The sequence below is a fragment of the Dermochelys coriacea genome, chromosome 3 (assembly GCF_009764565.3).
Source record: "Dermochelys coriacea isolate rDerCor1 chromosome 3, rDerCor1.pri.v4, whole genome shotgun sequence".
NCBI lineage: Eukaryota > Metazoa > Chordata > Testudines > Dermochelyidae > Dermochelys > Dermochelys coriacea.
Genome location: NC_050070.1, coordinates 147,392,044 through 147,412,076, shown reverse-complemented (window position 1 = coordinate 147,412,076; position 20,033 = coordinate 147,392,044). Strand labels below are relative to the sequence as shown.

General features: G+C 41.3%; 2 protein-coding genes and 1 long non-coding RNA gene across 24 annotated transcripts in view; 2 read left to right on the top strand and 1 right to left on the bottom strand.

Annotated features, from left to right (window-relative positions):
• Nucleotides 1-12,721, top strand: part of HEATR5B (HEAT repeat containing 5B) — a 97,133-nt gene extending 84,412 nt beyond the window's left edge. For 11 of the 21 annotated variants that reach the window (XM_043511511.1, XM_043511505.1, XM_043511501.1 and 8 more), the window contains 6 exons: nucleotides 237-381; nucleotides 1,461-1,730; nucleotides 3,141-3,365; nucleotides 5,782-5,954; nucleotides 9,900-10,113; nucleotides 12,153-12,721. In XM_043511511.1, the coding sequence (XP_043367446.1) occupies nucleotides 237-381; nucleotides 1,461-1,730; nucleotides 3,141-3,365; nucleotides 5,782-5,954; nucleotides 9,900-10,113; nucleotides 12,153-12,457 (1,332 nt within the window). In that variant the 3' untranslated portion in view covers nucleotides 12,458-12,721. The remainder of the gene's footprint in view (nucleotides 1-236; nucleotides 382-1,460; nucleotides 1,731-3,140; nucleotides 3,366-5,781; nucleotides 5,955-9,899; nucleotides 10,114-12,152) is intronic. The other 10 variants (XM_043511512.1, XM_038397400.2, XM_043511513.1 and 7 more) reach the window with 1 other exon arrangement.
• LOC122459449 lies at nucleotides 284-17,291 on the bottom strand. The gene is made up of 4 exons (XR_006280155.1): nucleotides 16,831-17,291; nucleotides 4,782-10,365; nucleotides 4,637-4,704; nucleotides 284-355 (listed from the first exon to the last, which is right to left on the bottom strand). It is a non-coding gene; the product is annotated as an uncharacterized LOC122459449 (long non-coding RNA).
• A 103-nt stretch (nucleotides 17,292-17,394) lies between these two features.
• The window catches only part of STRN (striatin), a 115,859-nt gene continuing 113,220 nt past the window's right edge, over nucleotides 17,395-20,033 (top strand). For both annotated transcript variants that reach the window (XM_038397405.2, XM_038397404.2), the window contains exon 1: nucleotides 17,395-17,803. In XM_038397405.2, the coding sequence (XP_038253333.1) occupies nucleotides 17,537-17,803 (267 nt within the window). In that variant the 5' untranslated portion in view covers nucleotides 17,395-17,536. The remainder of the gene's footprint in view (nucleotides 17,804-20,033) is intronic.

The following is a 20,033-nucleotide window of genomic DNA, read 5'->3' as shown; positions in this document are numbered from 1 at the left end:
GTAAATAAGTGATATAACAGGATAAAGGGTGGGGGCATATGCAAAAGTGATTCTCTCAGAAGTGAACGGAAAAACAATTAGTGTGTACCAAAGAAATTGTGCTTTTTAAAACTGAGAAAAAAATATTCTATGGCTAAGAATAACAGTAGATTAACTAGAAACCATTTTTGCTGATAATTGGGGTCTGTGAATCATTCACTTTTAATTTACATTATAAATACTTTAATTTATTCTAGCTCCTTGGTGTTGAACTTCTGAGTGTGCTGCATCGACTCTTATTGACCTGGGATCCTCCTTCAGTCCAGCTGCTAGTTACAGGAGTTGTCCAGCAGATAGTGAGAGCAGCTCAAGATTACTTGCAAGAAAAAAGGAACACTCTAAGTAAGACTTTAAAAAGAAACAAACAAACTTAAAACTGTTGTTTGCATTTGCCGAGGAAAAAAGCAACAAATTTCCTAATTGGGAGAAAAACTCAGATTTATTAAAGTGTGGTTCTTCTCTGAAAACTGACTAGGTAAAAATGGCTCCTCCTTATCCCACAGATCTGTTGAATGTATTCAGAGTTATACCCCCTGGGCATAACTGTAGGACAGGGCAAGGGTTTACTGCTTTTCACTCTCATTAGTGCTGTAGAAAGAACCAGCATAGCTTAGAGAGAGTGGAATGCATTTGTTTCCTTTTTCTGCATCAATAGAATTGTTTGTTGAAGCCCAGTAAGTTACATCTTTCTAAACCCATGCATGCAATGGGATAGCATATGTGTACTCTAAAACATCATTTGAATTCAGAGTAGCATAGGGGTATTGAGGGCATAATTACTAGACTTTATTACTGACAATGTCAAAGGAGAGAACATAGCTTGTAAGTCTGCAACTCAGAAGAAAATCTTGTAAACTGAGCACATTTGATACAAACATCATGGAGACAGTACACAGAATCCCACAGTACTATTTTTAGAGTCACATTTCAGGTTGAAATTGCACTTGAATATTTTTTCTACAAATTCATAGTTGATTCATAACTAAGATATTATATTAGTTAATTCATAACTAAGATAAAGAAAAAAAACGATTGTATTAATATACTTCACGACATTGTGCCTGGCAACATGCAGAGGTTGGCATCTTTTGATGATGATTTTATCACAAGAGTTTAAGTAGTATGAAACACAGCAACTGATTTCAAACATTGTAATTATTAAATTTTATCAATTTCTGGGCTCATTATGGAATTTTAAAATCAATTGTTACAATCACAAAACCTTTAAGGCAATTTAGAATGCCCTCAGTACATTTTAACTTTTAAAAGTAATATTTTTCTTAACCTGTGTGATCTGTCTGACATTATATACATTAATGTGAACCTCTTGCTCTTCTCAAAGTATTATCTACCTTCCAGTGTATTTTATCTAATATTTATTTTGGGTTCTTCACTATTTAACCAAATGTCTTTCACTGCAGATGAAGACAACATAAAGGAAAAAAAAACGTGCCTTGTGTTAGGAGAAGGTGGGGAGACTGGTGGTCTTGAGCCTGGAAAATCTCTTGTCTTTGCAGCCATGGAACTACTAATGTTTATCCTAGTACGGCATATGCCACATCTAAGCCCAAAAATGTCAGACTCTCCAAGTCATGTTTCTGCCAAACCCCAGCTCTCTGAAGAAAGTGCTCGCCTTGTGGCTGCCACAGTTACCATCCTATCTGACCTGCCTTCTCTATGCTCTCCAGCTGGTATTCTACTATAACTTCATATACATAAATTAATGTTTTTATTAGAAATATAAGACAAATCCTGTAATTTGAAATGACCAAATGACACAGCAGTAACTAAAAATGTTACCTCCGTTGCAGACCACTTTAAGTGAAGCTAATTTATTGTGGTGAGGTTAGATTCTAGAGCAATTTAAGAGTGACTGCTTTTCAGGTCACGGGACATCAGGAAAATCGCAAAATCAAAACTTGCACTGTATGTCCTGTTCTTTCAAATACAGCAGAGGTCTCTCTCATGTCTGCAAGAAATTGCATTGAGATTGCAGATGTTTAGCACTTCTTGAGGTTGAGCCCTTAATGAGGTGCAAAGTTAATAACAATTCTAGAGAAAATAATTTCTGAAAAATACTTGGCCTGTAGTCCAAATTAGTGATTGATTGGATGGCAAATATTTAGTTAAAAATAAAATTTTTCTATAAGCTAGCCCAGAGTCTTGCACTGCTGCCATGCAGGAGCCTATGATTTGATTCCTGGTCCCATTTTTTCTTGCTATCAGGGATGACTGAGTAAAGGAGTGTTTGAGAAGCAGCATTACTCATTCCCTGCATGGAATAGAGCACTTTTATCATTCAGTAGTGACCTTTCAGACCAGTTAAAGAATGATACTGACAGCCGCCCCAAGAAATTTTGGCCAGGTTTTCTCAACGAGAAAGCTATCTGCCCAGACTCATGGCTTTAAGTATGAGCTGGGGGAAGGATGAGTACAAATTCTACGTGTATGGTCTCTTTTTGGCTCCAATTGGGATGCAAAATAAGCCCTAATCAGGGGGAAATGATCAGTTATTTAACTGGTTTTGGTGCTTTGAGGCCCCCCATTACCATAATATCTGAGCATCTCACAGTCTTTACTGTATTTATCCCTTGTGAAGTAGGGAAGTATTATTATCCCCATTTCACAGATGAGAAATTGAGGCATAAAAAAGGCTAGGTGACTTGCCCAAGCTCATACAGGAAATCTGGTGCAGAGGAAAAAATTGAACCTGCATCTCTTCAGTCCCAGACTAGTATCCTAACAACTGGACCATCCTTTCTCTCTCTAATGGATTTTTAAAAATCATTCCTTTTCAGCCTAGAGCAAATTTTTAATGGCTGAGTTATAAATCCCTGAATTGCTGACAGCTTTTTAACTACATTAGCACAATTGACTCCAAATTACGTAATTTGTCATATAATACATTTGGAATATAATAAGATGTTTCTTAATTGTTAAAATATCATTGAATTATATTTACTACCACATAAATAAATTATAGTACATTTTGGTATATCCATTGCTAGCAAGAGATGTTCAACTACGGAAATACAAAGAAGTTGTGGACCATACCTGGTGTTAGAATTAACTTCAAGAATGCACTTTATTTTTTATTTCAGGATGTATGACAATATTACCTACAATCCTGTTTCTGATTACAAGAGTATTGAAAGAAACTGCCGTAAAAACAGTGGATAATCAGGTCTCACCACCAGTCAGTGCAGCTCTTCAGGCGATAAAAACTACTGTAACTCTTCCAATGGCCAAGACTGAGGAAACTCATAAGCAATGGACCAGTCTTATTCGCAGCACTCTGGCATCTATCTTGGAATACTCCCAATCAGGTAAGCAGTTTACTCTCAACCAGTTAAGTAGATTAAAGCTAAAGCTTCTGTTATGGAGAAGTGAATGTTACGTGTTTATATATAATATATTATAGGCTACCTATCAGTTTAGGATTATGGGGACGAAAAGCTGTGATTAACATAGCATAGGTTGTAAAACAGAGAAAAGATCTAAGTGCTAACACAAGCCTGCCTAAACACTCTGCATTATAGTGAACTGTATATATAATGTATACAATGTGTGTAATGCTGAATACAGTGCTGATTTTAGAATAATACAGCCTTATCTCAGGGCATCACACTCCATCTTCATCCTTGTTGACCTCTCAGCTGCCTTTGGCAATATTGATCATACTCTTTCATGAAATCTTGTCCTTACTTGGCTTTTACAAATCAGTTCTATTATACCTCTCTACTCATTTCCTCAGTGTCTTTTTCATCACGCCTCCCACCCCTCTCCTATTTCTATAGGTCTCTCACAGGGCGTGGCACACTTACATTCTGTTTCTACACATTTTCTTTAGGTACCCTCATCAACTCACACAGCTTCAACTACCATCTCTGTACCTTTGACTCACAAGTTTACCTCTCCATTCCTGACCTGTCTTTCTTCTGCCAATCCTGCATCTCAGCCTGTCTCTCTGAAAACTCCTGGATGCCTCACAACCAAGTTAACAACTTGTCTTCCTTTCCAAACCTTTCCTCACTTTCTGTTACTGTTGACAATCCATCCTCCCCCATGTCACCCATGCCCATAAACTGGGAATCATCTTTGATTATACCCCTCTTTTCCTTTTACCCCAAAATATCTGCCTGCCCAGAGAGATTCAGATCCAAAATGGCGCATAGGGAGAGAGCTACTGCCTCAGATAGGCAGAGCCATAATTGTATCGAGCTGTATGCAGTAATCAAACTCAATATGTGGAATTGTGGTTCAAGGAAACTGGAAGCCAGTGGTGCTTTAGGAGAATCGTATAATAGGCTTCATGTAGTCTTCATCATAGTGAGCATTACAGTAATAATTCAGTGTGAAGGTAGTAAAGGCGGGACGGCTCTGGCAAATTCACACCAGAGAATTGATCACAATATAGTCTAGCATAATACAGAGGGGTAAAAGACTAGCCACTGATATCACCAAGGAATCAAAGAGAAGTGAGGACCCAAAAGCATCTCCAGATTTTAAATCTCCTTGACAAAAGACTGAGTGATCCTTTCAGTAATAGGAAAAACCATACCCCTGCCACAACCCCTAGATGATTCACCTGACCTACCAGCAGCATCTCCATCTTGTCTGCACTGACTTCAACCAGCTTCCTCTGATCCAAGCGTCTTCTCTGCCCTAGAAGAACAAAGGGTGGTACAATCCGCGTTGTCTGACCCAAAAGAGAGATCCAGAGATGCACATCATTTACCTACCGCGATTATCTCGGCCAAAACTATCTCACTACACCCCCAAATAGCCTGAAATATAGATTGAACAGGAGAGCGGAGTGGGAAGAGTTGGCAGAAGTGGTCGTGAAATCGGAAGGAACAAAAGAGTAATTATACAATGCCATCCTTTAGGATCGTTGAGCAGAAACAATAATTGGATTAAGTTTTCCAGGCCAAACCCATATTAATTTTCAGTGGCCTCTTTAATTACGTCTCATCAAATTTATCTCTCCCAACTTCACCTTGGCTCAAGGGCCTTTGAGCCCCCATTTCCACAAGCATCACTGACGCTTATTGTAGACCTTCTGTGGACTTTAGGAGATTTCATTTAACTCCTTGCAAGGTGCATGCCCTGAGGCAAGGGTTTGAATGCCTTCAATTCACTTTTCAGGACAGAATGAAGTTGTACACTTCACCAGTTTAGCAAAGTGGACGGTGTGATTTTAACAGGCTTATTAACACTGTCAAATCATAACGGATTTTCAGCAGAACACTCAAGAACCCTTCTCCTTAGTGCAGGCTACTCCCATACTAGATTTTAGGTTTCTACATCCCAACCATTTCAGCTGCAGAGGCTGTTTTGAAAGGGTTTGCAAGAGACTTGGTTGTAATGGGGACAGTATAATGTTTTTTCTACCATCTTTCTGCTCAAATATAGCATAGTTGTATTTGCTTAAACTTTAAAAACAATAAAAATATATCTGTGGTCAGAGACCAAGCATGAATAATTTTGGCTGCATAGGTGGAAATTTCAGGAAGTTTTAAGCAGTTTAAAAGAGAGGATTAGACTAGAGTTAATCATCTTAAACAACCTCCACTATATCAGTCACTACCACTAATAGTTAAAATGTGACTCTGTTAGTGGTGAATAGGCAGGTATTTGAGTGTAACTGAAGTCTTTTCAAGTACATCCCTTTGTTGTGAATTATCCTAGTACACTAGGATTTACTAAACAAACTCTAAAACCTTTTCACAATAAGCTCAGCCTTTTCTTTTTGTTTTTCAGATGGCACTAAGTCTATTCTTGATGAAGTAAGCATGCTTACAGCGATTGCTCTCTTCCTTTGGTCTGCAAGTACAGAAATAATTGGAGTGCTGTCCTTACAGAACGGCTGCATTAACAGATTTAAAAATGCATTGAATTCCTGCGATCCTTGGGTAAGCTCATCATGTGGGAGCGTGCACGATATTTTAAATGGTTGACATAAAGTAACTAGAAATAATGTTACATTTTCTGAAATCTATAATTTCTTCACTTCAAAAAGTAACCAGATCCTGCTTGTCAAATTAACCATCACAACTATTGCATCAATGGCAATTATAACAAAACTTGGCACTTTTGAAGTAGGATTTTCAAGTTACTTGTGCCAAATTCTTGATTTATATAGATTTATAAAAGATACATCTTTGTTAATATAAGAAATTTTAGGAAGGAAAAGACCACTGGGCCAAAAAAATCTAGACCTTCTCTGGTTTATTTAATACTACTTCCTCATAATGCTACTCAAACTCCTGTTTCCATAGATAAAGATTAAGGCCCAAATTTGCAGTGATTCTCCTATTTATATATGTACAAAATTTGTGTTTATGTTACTTACATGGGGGAGAGCTCAGTGGTTTGAGCATTGGCCTGCTAAACCCAGGGTTGTGAGTTCAATCCTTGAGGGGGCCATTTAGGGATCTGGAGCAAAAATTGGGGATTGGTCCTGCTTTGAGCAGGGAGTTGGACTAGGTGACCTCCTGAGGTCTCTTCCAACCCTATGATTCTATGAAAACCCATTTTGAGTGTGCAATTCAGGGATGCAGTTATCTGATTTGCATGTGCATATCATTTCAGAGGCCCTCTGAAAATTGTTACTTATTTGTTGCAAATTCATTTATGCTTTTTGTTTTGTCTTCTCTTTAAATTGTCTTTTCAACTAGTCCATTGCAAAAGCGATAAATTGTAGCCTGACTTGGCTGAGACGTGCTCAGTTAGCATGAAGTGAAACATAATTGCCATGTAGAAATCAGTTCGTTGGAGCAATTATACAGATGTGCAGATAGGAGCTTACAAAGTGTAATTTTAGGTGAAAGAGTGTTTCTCAAACTCATGTGTAACAGAAAGTCTTGTAGTCCCAAAGTCAGAGAACTCACTTTATGCCAGTACAGATACCTGTTCACCAGCTGGAGAAACTGTTGGCTTAGGGACTGAAGCCTCCCCATGGCCTTTTTGTGACACTGTACTTCTTGTTCGATGGACTCCACCTGTTTGCTCTTCCTCCCCCACAGGTAGAGCTTTTCTCATCACCAGAGAGACACAATCAGTAATTCACACAATATTATCTGTCACATCCAATTTACAGTTGCACTTAAACTGAATACTGTTTGCTTGAAAGGAACAATGAAGAGAGAGAGACTAGAGAAAGTAAAGGGAGATGATATAAAGAAAATCATCATCAATTCTTCTCTTACCTAAGCCAGGGCTGCACTGAGCTGACTAGTATTGGTTATAAAGGTTAAAGGTTGGCAGTGGTAACTTACCGTGTTATAGTGTCCCTTTTCCAGGCTCTCTGAGTAATGACAAGATATCTAAAAGAGAACTGCTTTCCCTGTGCTCCTTCTTTAGGGGAGTGGGCGCCGGAGGAGAAAATTCTGTCCATGACAAAGAAAGAACTGCCTTATATAGGCCAGTTCTTTGCTCCCCCTCTCCCTCCCCCAATCCAGATATATAGATGAATTGTTATCTCCAAACTTGATTTCTTGATGTAGGTCTAAACTTCTTCCTCTATTTTCTCTACTGCTCTTGGGGTTTTCCTGTAGGTTTTCTATATAATGTTTCCCCCGCACAGGCACTCAGAGATTTCCTGAGGAGAAAAATATAAAGAAAAAGCATGCCGTATTTAGGCATTTAGAACTCTAGTCCACTTTCTCTGCAGTGGAGTCATCTGTTTCCAGATTGAACTGGGGTCTTATGCTCTGTCACTGTTCAGCAGTTTACAAAAGTTTGACTTGCTGGAGTTCTTAAGGTGGGAAACAGTTTGAGACCATGTCTCTTCTTCCAGTTCAATAGTCACACATACAGGAGCTCCTGATAGAGACAATGGAGAGGGGAGTGTCTAGTGTGCTGAGAAGGAGCCTTTACATCTATCCCTATTTAGCTCTGTACAGAGACTGACAACAGGAGAAGTTCATTTCTCTCCTCTGTTTTTAAGGAAGTTCTCTGCCTTTCTCATCTAGCCAGTAATGAACCCTCTCCCAGCACAGTTTTGGTAACAACAGAGAGCAGCGTAATATCAGCCATACTGTGTCCGTGTTTTGTTTTGTATGTACACAAGGGAAATATACTCTAGATTGCATTGTATTATTTACTTTATTTTTTCAATATATAAAATGACAACTACAGCAGCCCCTAGGTGGGCACACGTTAATGATAAATGGACATAGATTTAAAAATACGCTGAAATGATATAAAATAGAGAATTCTTTAAAAACACTTGTACCACCAAAGGCTAGTGCTCCACCATTGAAACAACAGTCTCAGGCAAAAGCCTGAATGGATAGTTATGCTTTATATTATACCCTTCAGTTAGGAAACTCAGGCTTTGTTGGACAAACAGAAGTGAATTGCAGAATCAAGAGCTCTCAGCTAAGAAGCCTTTGTCCCTTCATTCCATTCTGGGAACCTTTAATCTCAGAAAGAGCTCTACAGACTCCAGAATGGATTCAGGCCCTGATCCTGCACCATTAGAGTTAATGGAAGCTATGTCATTGACTTCAGTGAGTGTAGGACCAGCAAAAATTCTACATTTGAGAACACATTAAAAGAACTATGGACCAAATTCTGCTATCAAAAGCTAGCATGGAGTCCTGCTGACGTCTATGAAAGCTTCTACCTGCAAATGTGAAGATTTTGTTCTTAAATATGTGCAGTTTAAACAAAAGCTAATGAAAGGGTGTGTGGTAAGTCACTTCAAGAATTTGAAGAGTCGAAACAACAAGGATAGAAGAATATTATTTATAGTGGTATGGGAGTACAAATTGAAGTAACCAGTTGAAAGTGGTTCCAGAATTTAGGCTGAATATCAGGAAAAATGTCCTGAGAGGGAAATTTTAGACAGCATCCAAATGGAAGTTGAGGAAGCTCCAACACATTGGGGGCCTCCAAATCAAAATTATACAGAGCACTATCAAATCCGTTGCAAGGAATTAATCCTGCATAGATAGCAAGATAAACCAGGTAACCTAATAGGTCTTTTTCATCCTTACTTTCTATGAATCTACAATCTATAATTTTAATTTTTAATCTTATCTATACTTCCAAGTTTTCTGCACCCCAAAATGTGATCAGTGTCAGATTGATCTTCTCACAGGTCATTAATACATTGAATAATACTGCTCAAAGTCCCTGTGGGACCCTGCTTGATAACTCACCCTATATGGTGTTATAAATATGTCCAACTTTGTAGCCTGCTTTTTGGATTATCATATGGTATTCAAGGCCATATCTCTCCAATTTGTCTAAGATTCCTATGTAGTATTTTGGAAAAATCCCTTTTAAATGCCAAATAAATACATTCACTGAGTTCTCCTTAGTGACACCATTTTAGAATATAAAGAACATCAACTTAGTTTTCCATGACCTATGTTTTGTAATTACTTTAATCTACTCTAATACTTTTTTTAGGCTGTGGGGACCCCTTTGCCTTTGTGGAATTGGAAGGGAGCTTCAAATGACTCCTCAGATACATCCAGTGTTATTGCTAGTAGTTGTTATTTATGGAGCCAGCTCCCTGTGGACTCTAGAATGCATCCCATATGGCTGATTAGTATGTTGTTAACTATTATTTAACTTTCCTATCTTAGCTAGTTTCACTTAATCATTGCTCTCTTGTTTCCTGCATTTGTTCCTAGTTGCACTCCTTTTTCTTGTATTGAAAACTGAGTAACAGTATTTTTAGCAGCTGAGCCAGCTGTTAGTCTTTTGCTGTTTTCCGCCAATTTCAGTGGTCTTTTTCCTTTATTTCCTCCAAGCCTTTTTATATTCACACAAATATATGATGGATTGTATTGCCGACCGCCAAGCTAATATACAAATCAATAAAATGTACTTATCTTGATTAGGTTCAAGCCAAGTGTTATCAGCTTCTACTTTCTGTATTCCAACACACCAACCGTGCCCTGTCAACTCCATACATCCATTCATTGGCACCAATAATGGTTGAGAAACTGAAAGCTGTAGAAAGTAATCGTCCAAACAGCAACACAGAGCTTTTAGCAGTCCAGGAAGGAATTAAAGTCCTTGAAACATTGGTTGCCCTTGGTGAGGAGCAGAATAGTAAGTATCTTTTTTTTCTGTAGACCACTAATAACTCTCAAATACAACCTTTTACATCAGGAATGTTGTAGTTAGGGATATGGTGGTGGAGGTGATACATTTACAATGGTGTTTGAAATGATGCAAAAACCTGTGATTGTATTATAGCTTTACATGACAAGGGCTGTTGTATGCCAGGATTGCACTAGCACTCCTACCTCTTGTGATTGTAAAGAAACCTTCCAAATGTGGCGTAGTATTGTTGTCTTGTGCCTGCATATGGAAAAAAGTAATAGAGAGCTGCGAACTTCTCCAGTTGTTACCTCTTTCACTACTGACCATTTTAGCACACTGATTGTCTATTGATCTAGGTATTTCTACCAATACTACACTCATCACCAAAGTTATTTGATTATCCTGAGAAACAGCTATGCTGGGTTTGGAAGGGCTGTTTGAAATTGTGGGCAAGTCTGCAGAGAGTAACATCAATTTCTTTCTGTAGAAAAGAATATTCATATAATATCTTAAAATTCAGTTAAGTTAAAAATGAATCTGCATTCGGAGACCGATTGACACCACAGAGACAAATGTAAATAAAATTACTGTTTTCAACATATTCCCCAGTGATATTCATCCACATTAAAAACAAAACCCCCACATACAATTGGCAGAACTTACTCAGGAGCCATTGTGGTTTTGGAATAGCTGAGCTGAGCAGGTGTGAAATGATAGACTAGAGGAAATGTGTGGGGGAAAGTTTGTCCAACATCTGCTTTTTGTTAACATTAGTTAGAACCAAGCATATCAGTCCACCTACTTACATGAGAGCTCAGTTATATAAGAACATAATGAGTAATATTCTGATCAATCTTTTAACCAAAAATGTTTATTATAAACTTAAAATTTATAGTCTAACATAATTATTATTTTAAGCAAAATAAAGCTGTAATTAAATTATTCAAAAAATCAGCAGCAATGACTGCTTTAGTTTACTTTTTCTTCTTTTCCAAGAACAGTCTCTTCCTTGGGTTGCTATCTCATCCGATCTCACAAGCTAAGCACACTTGGGCTTGTCAGAACTTGGATGGGAAACTTTCAGTCTTGGCAATTTAGTAGATGACTCTCTTCTGAGTCTTTGAGCCAGTGCACCAACACAAGGGGCACTGTTCTATTGGAGGTATAATCTTTCAAACAAGAACAAAGATCCTAACCAACTATAGTCACTAAAGATACCAGGAAGCTCTTCACAAAAGTAACGATAATAAATACTAATACTTTGTGTTTTCATAGCATCTTTTATTTGGGGCTCTCAAAGTACTATACAAATACACTTCGATCCCCCTGTGTGAGAGATTAATAATATGCCCATTTTACAGATGGGGAAACAGATGCATAACAAGATTAAGTGATTTGCTGAAAATCACGGAATGAGTCAGTGAATGCAGGAATGTAAAATGCAGGAACTCTGATTCATAAAATCCTTACTCTCACCACTAAACCATACATTCAGAGTAAGAGGTATGCCAGTGTCCTAGTCAAATTCCAAACATGGTAGCTATATTATCCTACTAATACTTATATTTCTCTGCTGCATTTTCAAACTGATATGGAGGTACTCTTCAGTTTGTGTCCTAAACTGGTATGTCATACTCCCCATGATGGCTGCTTTACAAAAGTAAGATGAAGGTGATTTCTCAATCGGTAAAGTCCTGTAGGATCCTTTGAGGTACAAGATGCTCTAGCAGTTTAACACATTTAGCAGTGAGCACTATCAGGCTTTGTCCTAATCTCCCCAGTGAAGTGGCTGGAACAGAACTAAAGTGTATTAAACACAAGAAAATGTGGAATACAGCAAAGTCCTACACTGGCCAGGAAAAAGACTGGATGTCCTGAAAAAAGGTCTTCTGCATCTCAGACTCCTTTGATTTTATTATATTATTACTGTGTTTGTTTTCAACTTCGATTGTAATGGCTCTTTTATAGGAACAGTATTATTGCCACAATTTTCCATATAGTTTTCATTTCTAATCTATTATGCTTTTTTCTTTTCTCACTTACAGGGGTCCAGTTGCTTGCTCTTCTAGTTCCAACTCTGATCTCTTATTTACTGAATGAAAATGCTTTTGCTTCTGCATCTACAGTATCAAAAGATCTTCATGAATTTGCACTCCAGAATTTAATGCACATTGGTCCCCTCTACCCTCATGCTTTCAAGTCAGTAATGGGAGCTGCTCCTGAATTGAAAATACGTCTAGAAACTGCAGTCCGTGCAAGTCAGGCCAGCAAAGCAAAAGCAGCTGCCAGGCAACCACCACCCACCATACATTCTGTCCCAACGATTAAACTTAAAACTAGCTTTTTTTGAATTATTTTGAGTTGTTATTTTTAGGATCATACCTACAACTAAAAGTCAGAAGCACTACATCATTCCTTATGTGCTACTGCATATATGTCTGTATTTTGCATTGTTTGTATGTCAGAGGCAATCTAATAGCTTTATGTGTAATTACTTGAAATTTGTGCATTATAAGGGAAGTAGTGTTACAAGTATTTATATAGATTTTTAAGAAATTGAATTTGTTTGATCATATTTGTGAATCTGTGTTATAAATTATCCACCAAAAAAGTATCATCTGTCCAACTAAATTTTGTTTATTTTTAGAACACTGAGTCAAACCTTGCACATGCAAGTGTTTTTAAAAGCTAGTTAATGCTATCCCACTGTTGTACCAGCACACTAACACAGCAGGGTTGGAGTGGGTGGAGAAACCAGTGTTCAGTATTTACTATTTATCTTTGGAAATTTCAGGTGTAATAATCACTTTTTTTTCTTTTAAAAAAGAACCCCACAAACCTGGTGAAGTTGGGGTGTATCAAACCTATAATTCATTTCAGGTCATATGAAATACAAAAAAATCAGGAATTAGAAAAGATTGTAGTCTTTTCCAAGATAAACAATCAAGCATGCTGTCAAAATAAGATGTTGTTAACTTTGTGGTATATCTTTCTTTCAGATCAGTTTCCATGCCTAAGAGTTAATAAAAGGATTCAAAGAACCAACCCTCCTCCCCCATCTCTGACTAAGATAAATAAAAAGATGCATTGGAAATAAGGTTTATAAATGGGACCAAATGCCATCTCCATTTCTGTGGCTCTGGAATTTGCCTGTTGCAAAGGTTCCTGTGGTAAACTCTTTTCCTACTCTGCCCTGATCCCACAGTTCAGTGTTATGCTTACTTTGCCTGGATTCTCAGACAGAGGAAAGAGAACTGTTATCTGCTACAAGATTTGACTATAATGGGAGCCATTGGGCTGTTTCTCCTGCCAGACTTCACAAGGGGCTGGTGGAGAACCTTCTTCCTGAAGCCATAGGGAGTGGGCCAGAGCTCTCTAAGACCTTTCTAAGTGTCAGGAAGAGGTGGAAGGCATAAAGCCATATACTCTGTGCATATCAGACCTACAATTTCTGGCAAGGGTCCTGATTTGTTTGATGCAATAGTGCTGTTTTCCTTGGTAAACTCGGAATTGTGCAACATTGTGAAATATACAGGAAAATACTGAAGTACAGTATTTGTATTGAATTTTATGTTAATGCCTCTGTTCTCTATCCATTTTATAGTCAATTGAAATCTCTGCATTTTAATGTTTTTTACACTGCTTTAGAATTCCCAGTTTGCCACATAAATCAGGGGCCCTTCCTATATAGGTTTGTTGTCATACAATCTATAGGGCTTTCATAATGAATGTAGGTATGTTTCTATCCCTCCATCTTTGTTGTTCATTCAGGTGTTCCTGTAACAAGTCAGTAACTGATCAGTAATGGTGTCAAGTTGCAGTGGGGGAGGTTTAGGTTGGATATTAGGAAAAACTTTTTCACTAGGAGGGTGGTAAATCACTGGAATGGGTTTCCTAGGGAGGTAGTGGAATCTCCTCCTTCCTTAGAAGTTTTTAAGGTCAGGCTTGACAAAGCCCTGGCTGGGATGATTTAGTTGGGGATTGGTCCTGCTTTGAGCAGGAGTTGGACTAGATGACCCTCTGAGGTCTCTTCCAACCCTGATATTCTATGATTCTATGAAAGAGTGGCAGCAAAGAATTATTTGTTTTATTCTTCCTTTCTATACATAGTGATTAAGTTAATTAAAATTTACAATATAATTCATAATTTCAAAGCTGAAACACTAAAAGCTCATTTGAATAAAAAAGTACAAGCCTTTTAACATTTCATTAGAGAAGGCAAATTTCAAAATAAATGTCAGCAAGATTTTTAGAGAAACCATACAAACGTAAAACAGCTGGAAGTGAGAAAAACAATATGATATGCTTTCTCTCATTTTTTCAAGTTAGTTTATGCTTCTGGGTTCCTATTTGTGTCATGCAACAAACATGCAGGAACATCCCAATGAAATTTCCTTTTTTTTTGTTGTTGTGCATTGAGGACATGTCTTCCCTTCTATCATGAGCTATCTGCCAGTTTCTCTCGGCCTTGCCTGAATTAGCAGCAAGAATTCTTCTTGTTGTCTCCTAATTTCCCCTAAAATAGTCTTGTTTTACCTTAGCACTTTTTTTCCAGTCAGAATTGAATTTCTTACTAAACAAGATGGCTGGAAACTCAGAAAAGGCAAAGAAACAAATCTTAAAATGCAAGTTTAGAGCCAGCCAAGCAAAAGTGGGACGCTGTAGGAAGCCATTTAAAAAAAAGTAAAATAGGCGAAAAATGTTAGACAGGAAAAAAAGACAGGAAGAGATTGAGGGATAAGGGAAAGGCAGACGCAGATGAAAAGAGAGGCTTTTTCTCCACCACTTACAGACAAACTGGGTTCTTATGCTCATTTAGAAACAAACGTCTCAAGTTTCCCATCTACATTGTCCTGTCCTTTTCCTGCTCCTCAGGAAAAAAATGATTTTATATAATAATCTGGCACTAAACTACATTTGATTAAAAGGCGAAGTAACTTGGCATGCTTTCCTCGCTTTTGTTCTTCCTCTCTTTTCCTCTCTCTGCCTTTCCTAGGTTTCATAGTCTTTTTTCAGTGTCTGTTTTCCCCTGAATTAACTTCTTTCCACTTTCCCTCTCCATTTTTCTTTTCTCTCTCTACTCCTTCCTGTTTTCCTCACTGCCCTCCTTACTTTTGCTCCCTATGAGATTGGTTTTCTCCAGCTCCTATTTTCTCTCACCTCTCCTGCTTTTTCCATCTTCTTTGCTATCCGTCATTCTCCTTTTTCTCTCTCTCCATGCTCCTTCAGTTTTTTTTTCCCTCTCAGGCTTACGGCCGGGCAAGGAAGCAGGCAAGCACTGGCCTTCTGAAGAATAGATGCCTATCAGCGAACCGGAAATATTGGTTTGAGAAGCTCAGCAACACTCCTAGTCTGTACAAAATATGGTGAAGGCTCTGGGATTACTCAGTGCCTTTACCATTGATGGGCCTGTACAAATGCTCAGTTTATGCCAAGACAGTATCATTGGTGACATATGGGTCTGTCGCTTACAGAGCTTGCAGCATTTTTAGTGGCATCACATGTTCTCAGCCTTTTTAGCTTTCTTCTGGATTTGGCAATCCCATTCCTCTTCAGCAAGGCTCCTTTCATTAATATCTCTATGTGAATCTGTAGTAGATCTCTGAATGGGCCCTAGCTATGAGATAGGAAGCAAAGCCTCACCGTGTGAGGGCCATGGCAGCTGCAGGAGAGTAGGAGGGTCTAGCTCTCCTCCTCCTTAAACACCCGCTGGTGAATCCATTTCCTAGGCCCAGCTTCTCAAGAGGCGCCAATTTTAGAAGTTTAGGCTCCCACTGTCCTTTCAGCGGAGGCTGTGGTTCCCATGAGATTTCCTGCAATATGGTCCAGTGACCTTCCTCAGCAGTCCCCATCTAGGGAGAACAGAGCTTGCAGGACAAGCTTCCTTCTACTGCAGTTCTGTGGGGTGGCTTTACAGGTCTCAGCACTCCAGCTTTTCCTTCTGCTGCCGGGAAGAGCAGTCTTCAGAAGATCCTCCTGTGCTGAACTCTTACAGCACCACAGCTCTCCAAAACTACTCTAGGCAGCTCATCTTAAGAGTTTTCCTCCCTGAGGCGGGGACTGCAGTTCACTATGATTTTCAGTGCCCCAGTTTCCTGTCTCCATCCCCTTACAGTTGAGGAAAATGGCCCTTTCTACTCCAGCCATTTTTTAATACTGTAGTTTTGTAACATGCTGGCTAAGCCTATGTCTACACTACAAAATTGTCAACCACAATACAGCTACTGCAGTTATTAAATTGCTTGTGTGCACCCGCTTGGCTCCTTGTGTTAGTGCTGCACATCCTCATCAGGAGCACTTTAATCTATTGTATTGTCAGTGTGGGGTATAGTGGGATAACTCCTGAAAGCCAATAACAACGCAGCGTTTATGCTGACAGTGTGTTGAACTAACTACCTTGACTGACTTAACACCACTTCCTCAAACGGTGTAACTAAATCAGCACAGAGAGGCACTTATGTTAGTGGGAACCAAATTTAAGTGAAGGCTGCTTATGTTGACCTAACCGTGGGGTGTAAACTGAGCCTTACTGTGTTATCTCCCGCTACAACCTAGTCTTCAGAGGCTACCTTAACCAGTGAACAGACTTGCTTCACTACCTCCCATGGTAAAGGCTGTTGAAGGTCCTGAGTAGAAAGTGCCTGTAGGGTGGATGCGTCTCTGATGAGACCTGCCTTAGCTTTATGCAAAGTGGCATGAAGCTGCTCTTGCAGAAAATCTTACCGTACTGTCGAGAAAGTGATTATTTGGATCCAACTGCCAGCCTCTGACTGTCCTCTGTTCTGAAGTGTGCCACCCAGCCTTACAGTGGACAGGAGTAGTTCTCGTGGTTAAAGGCTGGGGTGAGAAATGGTTAATTTCCTCTAGAATGCGTACATTTCTCACGATCCTGTTAACATTTGTGGCTCTGTGCGTGTGTCTGATGCACCGGCACTTGGGCCTCTGCCAGCTCCCAGGGAGACAAGGCACTTGGGGAGAGGGGTTGGTTTTTGGGTGAGGGTTACGGGGATTCTCTCCTCCAGCCCCTGCTTTTGCGGGGTGGCAGGAACGGAAGTGGGTGAGGGTCTGCCTGGAAGGCGCCTGCTGATTCCCAGATCGTGGGGGCAGAGCACTTGCCAGCGGAGCTGATGCCGGGATGTTGTCCCAGTTACTCTAGTGCGATTTCCGTTTCTCACAAGTGGGGAGCGGGCGGGACAGAGTCAGACCCGGGCCTGCCTGCGCTCAGCGACCCGGCGGAATGGCCCCAGAACTACATTTCCCAGAGTACCGCGGGCCGGGCCGGCGCGGATCGCGCGCTGGAATTGTCCCCGCCGGGCCCCGGTAGCAGCCGGCGGGGGCGTCCTGTCAGGCGTTGACGGTGGGCGGGCGCGCCCAGGTTGTTGCTGCTGCTGCTGCCGGGACGCGGCGGCTGCGGGCGGCGGCTCCGGCCATGGACGAGCAGGCGGGGCCCGGCGTTTTCTTCAGCAACAACAACAACAACGCGTTGCTGCTGCCGCCGCCGCCGGGCGGGGCCGGGCCGGGGCTGGAGCCGGGGGAGGCGGCCGCGGGGGGCTCCTTGGCGGCGGCCGCCCCGGCCCCGGTGTCCGCGGCGCGGGCTCAGTACAGCGTCCCCGGGATCCTGCATTTCCTGCAGCACGAGTGGGGCCGCTTCGAGGCGGAGCGAGCCGAATGGGAGGCGGAGCGGGCGGAGCTGCAGGTAACGCCAACGCCCCGCTTTGGTTTTTTGGTTTTTCTTTTTTTTCCCCCTCCCTGCTCCGGCTCCGCTCGTCCCGCGTCTCCCGGGGCCTGGCCCCGCCCCGCTGAGCCCGACTCCCAGCGCCGCGCACCCGCTCCCCGGCCCGGCCGCCCCCCGTCTAGGGACGGCGAGGTCGGGCCGCTGCATGGGGGAGGCAGAGCCGGAGCCCCTCGGGCCCCCGCCGTCCCCTCTGGGGTCTGAACTGCCCCCGGGAAAGGGCCGCGCAGCCCGACGCACCCGCCCCGGGGAGGGGAGAGGAGAGAGACGGCCACTGTCTCAGCGGTTGAGGTGGTGGGGCGCTGAGCCTTGTGTGCCCCAGGGCTTGGCCGCCGGGGGCACCCAGGTCACAGTGGTGCCCGAAGTCTCGGTCAACTGCTGGAATTAGCCTACCTTGCTTGTCACCATGAAAGGTTTTCCTCCTTCCCTCCCCTGCTGCTGGTGATGCCTTATCTTAAGTGATCACTCTCCTTCCAGTGTGTATGATAAACCCATTGTTTCATGTTCTCTGTGTGTGTATATAAATCTCTCCTCTGTTTTTTCCACCAAATGCATCCGATGAAGTGAGCTGTAGCTCACGAAAGCTTATGCTCAAATAAATTTGTTAGTCTCTAAGGTGCCACAAGTACTCCTTTTCTTTCAGTTTCACCTGTGAGTAGTGGCTGTTCTGCGGACCTTTGCTGCGCTGGGGCTTGGGGTGTCCGGTCCCACCCCTCTCTTATTTCTCTCATTTTGTCCTCCCTTGTTTCTTTGAATCGCTTCAGTTTCTTCCTGCCCCTTTCTTAAACTGAAGGGGAGGGAGCAGGAGTGATGCCATGTGCCCTTCTACTCTCCTTTGAGAGAAGAAGAGAAGCTTTGAGAAGCTTTGAGCAGGGGGTTGGACTAGATGACCTTCTGGGGTCCCTTCCAACCCTGATATTCTATGATTCTATGATTCCCTATGTTTCAAAATCTCTTGCGCTGAGAGAAGCTGAATCTGGGCCCTGTTTGTCCTAGAATAACTTGGACCTTTAATTCTTCAGCAGTGGTAGCAATGAGAGAAGGTGTAGTGGAGAAAAGACCTTGGCATCTTTATTTTCTACATTACAATTGTTGTTGTTGTTCCTGACCGACGATGACAACAGTTTTCTGTCTTGTGAGTATGGCTGTGGCTAAAAAGACCGATGCGAGAGTGCCAATTCCTGCTATATGAAGCGCATAGGTAGCTGGATCCTGAGGAAGAGATTACAATCTGTGTCTGCTGCTGTTTAGGACTCGGCCTCTGTGCCTCAAGATCCATATGGCGGTCAATCTCATATTGGGTAACCCCATCACTGACTACTGCTTATATTACTATTGTATTGCTGTTGTAGTATTGCATATACTACACAACCGCTTCTGCTGTTGATGCTTCCCAGAGTTGCTGCATAGTGAAGAAAGCATCCTAATTTTCCTGTGTAGACAAGGCCCAGAGCCTGTTAGTCTTCAGTTGGTCAGAGCAAGTTGCTAGATAGAGGACTCTCATCCTCCCATCCCTTCCCAGGGTAAGGAGTTACAGCTCTAATCAGTCACAAACAATCTAGAGCCACTATCAGGCCATGTCTACACTAGCGAGTTTACAGCTGCACACCTATACCAGTGCAGCTGTGCTGCTGTAAGATCGCTCACGTAGGTGCTCTATGCTGACGGGAGAAGCTTTACCCCCCATACATAGCTCTGTCCACACCAGCACTTCTGTCAGTGTAACTTATGTCGGTCTGAGGGGTGTGTTTTTCATACCCATAAATGACATAAGTTATACCGACAAAAGTGCTAGTGTAGACATAGCCTGAGTGATTAGCATGCTGTAAGAACGGTAATAGGAGAGTAGGTTTTCCAGCCATTTACAGATCAGTTTCAAGAATGAATCTCTTGTAGGTCACATCTCTGTCCAGACTCCTAATAACTAACTAGTTGGTTCTCAGAGTGACCATCTTTGAGACTTAGAACCTACCATCCATTCCTCCTCTTTAGGTTTCCCTCTTTGTTTTCCGCTTCCTATCCCTTTGTCCTCTTTTCTCTTCATATCCCTTCCCCAACATGCAGCAACACAGGTTGCTTCCCTGTTTTTTATAGGCAGGAAACTCTCCTGATTTTGTCAATCTCTCTGTTCCTGTGGGATTATCAAGAAGGTCTTCTGAACAGGATTGCAAGTGTGATGTTCTATGGTGATTCT